This window comes from Macrobrachium nipponense, chromosome 16 (assembly GCF_015104395.2).
Source record: "Macrobrachium nipponense isolate FS-2020 chromosome 16, ASM1510439v2, whole genome shotgun sequence".
Taxonomy (NCBI): domain Eukaryota; kingdom Metazoa; phylum Arthropoda; class Malacostraca; order Decapoda; family Palaemonidae; genus Macrobrachium; species Macrobrachium nipponense.
In genome coordinates this window covers 47,540,840-47,545,839 of record NC_087209.1, presented here as the reverse complement: position 1 = coordinate 47,545,839, position 5,000 = coordinate 47,540,840, and the positions used below count along the sequence as shown (strand labels likewise).

The 5,000-nt window shown below is 32.3% G+C and overlaps 1 protein-coding gene across 1 annotated transcript in view; it reads left to right on the top strand.

The window, feature by feature from the left end:
• The window catches only part of LOC135195321 (synaptogenesis protein syg-2-like), a gene marked incomplete in the record, with an annotated part of 193,435 nt that overhangs the window by 111,741 nt on the left and 76,694 nt on the right, over nucleotides 1–5,000 (top strand). Inside the window, 3 exon segments of the mRNA XM_064221584.1 lie at nucleotides 2,571–2,774; nucleotides 4,016–4,170; nucleotides 4,330–4,474. Coding sequence (XP_064077654.1) covers nucleotides 2,571–2,774; nucleotides 4,016–4,170; nucleotides 4,330–4,474 — 504 coding nt within the window.

Sequence of the window (5,000 nt, the reverse complement as noted above, 5' to 3'; positions counted from 1 at the left end):
GATTTCGTGATAAAACATCTCTTGACCATGCAATTACTGAACTATCAATCCAATTAATTCTGTGGTTGTTTTCACTTAAATGAATGAATAATGCATTAGATTTTTGCCCAGTTTTTACAGAGTATTTTTGTGGGCTTTATATAACAAATGTCTAATATATGTGAAGGATAGCATAAATCTTTCCCTATTTTTCTTATGTATTCAATTTCTTGATCCAAATATTGTGGACTGACAATTCGCAATGCTCGTAAAAACATAGAGGAAAAAAATTGATATTTTTATATTAAGATGGTGGCCTGAGAAGAAATGAACATAAGTTAAGTTGTTAGTCGGTTTCCTATAAATACTGAATTTACATTGAAAATCGGATTCTCTAATGTATCAAAACGTATAAGAAAGGGAGGCAATTGTCTTTTTCTAATTCTAGAGTAAACTTAATCGATGCTACCTGGTTATTTAATTTAGAGAGTAAATCATTTACATCAATACCGGCAGGAAGAACAACTAAACAATCATCAACGTAACGATACCACTTTACAGGAATATGAATGATATTAGGTAAGTAGCGTTTTTCAAAGAATTCCATATACAGGTTTGAAAGTAATGGTGATGAAGGATTTCCCATTGCCATGCCAAAAATTTTTTGATAAAATTCACCATTGAATATAAACTTACAATCACAAATGCACAAACTCGTTAGTGAAATAATGTGACTTATAGGTAGAGGTAATTCATGCTGAGTTAGTTCATTACTAAGATATTCTAAAATAGAGTCTATAGGGACTTTAGTAAAAAGAGAACATACATCAAAACTAATGAATCTATCTTTGCCCTACTGATAGATTCGTTAGTTTTGATGTATGTTCTCTTTTTACTAAAGTCCCTATAGACTATTTTAGAATATCTTAGTAATGAATTAACTCAGCATGAATTACCTCTACCTATAAGTCACATTATTTCACTAACGAGTTTGTGCATTTGTGATTGTAAGTTTATATTCAATGGTGAATTTTATCAAAAAATTTTTGGCATGGCAATGGGAAATCCTTTATCACCATTACTCTCAAACCTGTATATGGAATTCTTTGAAAACGCTACTTACCTAATATCATTCATATTCCTGTAAAGTGGTATCGTTACGTTGATGACTGTTTAGCTGTTCTTCCTGTCAGTATTGATGTAAATGATTTACTCTCTAAATTAAATAACCAGGTAGCATCGATTAAGTTTACTCTAGAATTAGAAAAAGACAATTGCCTCCCTTTCTTAGACGTTTTGATACATAGAGAACCATTTCAATGTAAATTCAGTATTTATAGGAAACCGACTAACAACTTAACTTATGTTCATTTCTTCTCAGGCCACCATCTTAATATAAAAATATCAATTTTTTCCTCTGTTTTACGAGCATTGCGAATTGTCAGTCCACAATATTTGGATCAAGAAATTGAATACATAAGAAAAATAGGGAAAGATTTATGCTATCCTTCACATATATTAGACATTTGTTATAATAAAGCCCACAAAAAGTTTTACACTGTAAATAACACACAGAAAGAAAATTCTAAGAACATTCTCAGTCTGCCTTATTTTAACGGATTTGAAACCATTAAACCATTGTTAAAAGCTTTTAATGTCAACCTTGTTTTTTCCAATAATAACACACTAGAAAGAATGTTAATAAAAAATGGCCCCAGAGAAAGCAACAACATAATATATAAAATTCCATGTATGGATTGTCCCTCATTCTATCTCGGACAGTCCAGCAAAGGCTAAGCCAGCCATAAACATACTCTGTAAAAACTGGGCAAAAATCTAATGCATTATTTATTCATTTAAGTGAAAACAACCACAGAATTAATTGGATTGATAGTTCAGTAATTGCATGGTCAAGAGATGTTTTATCACGAAATCTTTTAGAATCTGATTTAATACAACTTACTTTTCATTGTAATTTCAATGTTAGTCGTGGCCTTTTTCATTTAGACCCTTGTATCTGTAACATGTTTAAGAATGACCTCAAAGATATAATTACTGACTTAAATAAAAATCAGTTGCCTTAGAGTTATTAAATTTTGTTGTAATGTATGTCTGTCATGTATTGTGAATATGGTTTTGTTTACCAAGTTTCGAATAGCTGTCACCTATAATCCTTTAATTGTCTGGAAATTGTATCTGAGATGATTGTCTTAAACCTTTAATTGCACCCATTGTTTATGCTTGTTTGGGAAGGTTTCTTATCATCCAGGTGTGTCGGATTCTAGGTACTAATCCTTTTATAATCCCTATCTGCCAGTTATACGAACCTTCTTGCATTGTCTTTTGTTCTCGTATTTATGTCAGTATCTGCTCAGTAAAGGACTTTTAAAGTCGAAAGATCTTGCAGACTTCCTTCGTTTATTTTTCCTTTGTGGCATTTACCTTTATATATATATATATATATATATATATATATATATATATTATATATATATATAATATATATAAATAATGGACGTTTTGATTATTGAGATTCTTTCTTTCTTTTTGCAATTTGCATAATTTCCTCTTGTATTATCGATCCTTCGCAGGTCGTCCACCCCCATTCGTATACTGGGTGGTTAAGGATGAGGTGTGGAGGACAGAGGTTGAGGAGGAGGTCGGTGGAAGTCTGAGAACGACCCTCGAGATTCCCCTGTTAACAAGGAACTACCTGCACGCCGTCTTCCAGTGTCAAGCAACTAATTTCAATGCCTCCGCTCCTGTTACTTCAGCCGTTACGATCGATATGAACTGTGAGTAACCATTGTTATATGCAATATTGTGAAACTTTTACAACTGAATTTCGCTCTAATTTTCATCGTCCTTAGATCGCCTTTTATTATTTATTATTATTCTTTTTGTGTCGGGCTTAAGCCGTCTAAACTTTTCAAATATGCAGTCATCAATACATCCATCTTTGGTTTGTAATTTCTTATTTAAATATATGTACCCTGATTCGTCTTTTGAAAGTATTTTGTGAGAATTGAATGTTTTAAATTTATATATTGATCATAATGTTCTAAGTATTCAAGTCCCAATTACATGCTTTGTCTTCCGTCATAATTTTCTTGATATTTGGTCTTAGGAGTTTACAGTTATTTTAAATGTTATTGTATAGAAATCACTTCATTATCCATCACTGATTCCTACTGAAGTCAGATAACCTGGACTATCATATTTATCATATAATATATGTCATAGCATCTGAGATTGCATTTCTTTCATTAATTCGTGCATCTTTTGCACTCATTTGATAAGTGAAAATAAAGTTAAATATTTTAAGGTCTGTAATGATAATGAACATCATATTATATTTTTAAACTTGATAGCTTAATAGTCGCATTACAATAGTAAACTAAGTTTATATTTCGAGTTCAAGTAATCTCCCTGAGTATCAAAATAATTTTGCTTTTTATGGGTTCTTTAATTAACAGTAATTTCTCTAATTTGCAATAAAATAAACAGCTGCCGTTTTTGTTATAATCCAAGTCTCCATATTTGTAGAAAAATAAATATAGGTTTCAGGTAATTTGTGATTGATTTTACAAGCCTCTTTCAATATTTTTGAGGGGTTGCTGGCTAGAAGACAGGATAGTCCTTTTATCATGGATTCCTTGCTTCAAGTTTGATATAAGCTATTGTCGACTGCAATAAGCTCATGTGTAGAGTATTCTTTTATTTGTTCTAATGGAGTGATGAGAGGGGTATATCGCTACGTAAATTTGTTTTGATTTACCAGTAAATGGGTTTTTGTAATAAAAAAAAAAATATCCATAGTTTATTTTTTCCGTTTCCCAAATCACCTCGCTCTCAGTAAATAAGAACAGTTATAATTTAGAAAGAGTAATAGTGCGTTCGTGTTTCTTTTACTTTAATGTATAAAACTGTATAACACATGTAGATAATACTATTAATGGGATAACGAAAAGTATCTATATGTTACATATTCATCATCCAAGAAGTCTAACATAATATTTCAATTTCTCCCTGACAGTTCGACCTTTGAACGTGACCATATTAAGGGGTTTCGATCCTATGAGCTCTTCTTCCGATTATGAGTTAGTTTGTAAAACCTGGGGTTCTAGACCTCCAGCCGTCATTACTTGGTGGAAGGATGGCGTTGAGCCCCTTAAGCATGCAGTCATGACGGTAAGATTATAAACAAAAATTAAGATTCTTGATCTCTCATATGAAATAGAATGAGAAGAGTATGAACTGTTATTACTGTGTACCTTTTCAATAATCATTTCTCATGTTAAAAGAGATAATCCGTAAAATTCTTATTATGCAAATATATGACTTTTCCAGACCTCACCGGATAATAACGTAACAACATCCATTCTGAAATACCACGCCGACATAGCAGACAGTGGAAAGTACCTTAACTGTAGGGCGGAAAACAGAAAGATTCTGCAATCTGCAATGGAGAGCACATTGAGGTTAAATATATATTGTAAGTGATCTATCAGTGCTTATAGAATACTTCTTTCCATACTTCTACCGACATTTTTCCCGAATGAATCATTTTGAAAGGCCAGGTTAGTTCATATATGTATATATATATTATATATATATATATATATATATATATATATAGAACAGAATTAATTTTCTGACTCGCTTCTGGATCGAACCCGGTTTTTCACTTGAAAGACGAAACTGCTGCCAACCAAGCCATACGAATCATAAAAGAAGCTGGAACCTGAGTACACCACTTTCATAAGGCTTTAGTGGGGCAGGATAACTGCCTTGCATACCAACGTGTTTTCTCCACCTTCCTTGAATCAGCAGTGACCCAATTGACAGCATTTCATTCAAATTATCACATTCAATCAGAAAATATAATTCGAATTAAATGCTATCAATTGAATCACTGCTGAGTCGGAAGTAGGGAAAACTCAACTGGTACGCAAAGCAGTCAGCCTGCCAAGGTAAACCTTAGGTACAGTGGCATGGTTGGCCACCGTTTCGTCTTTCAA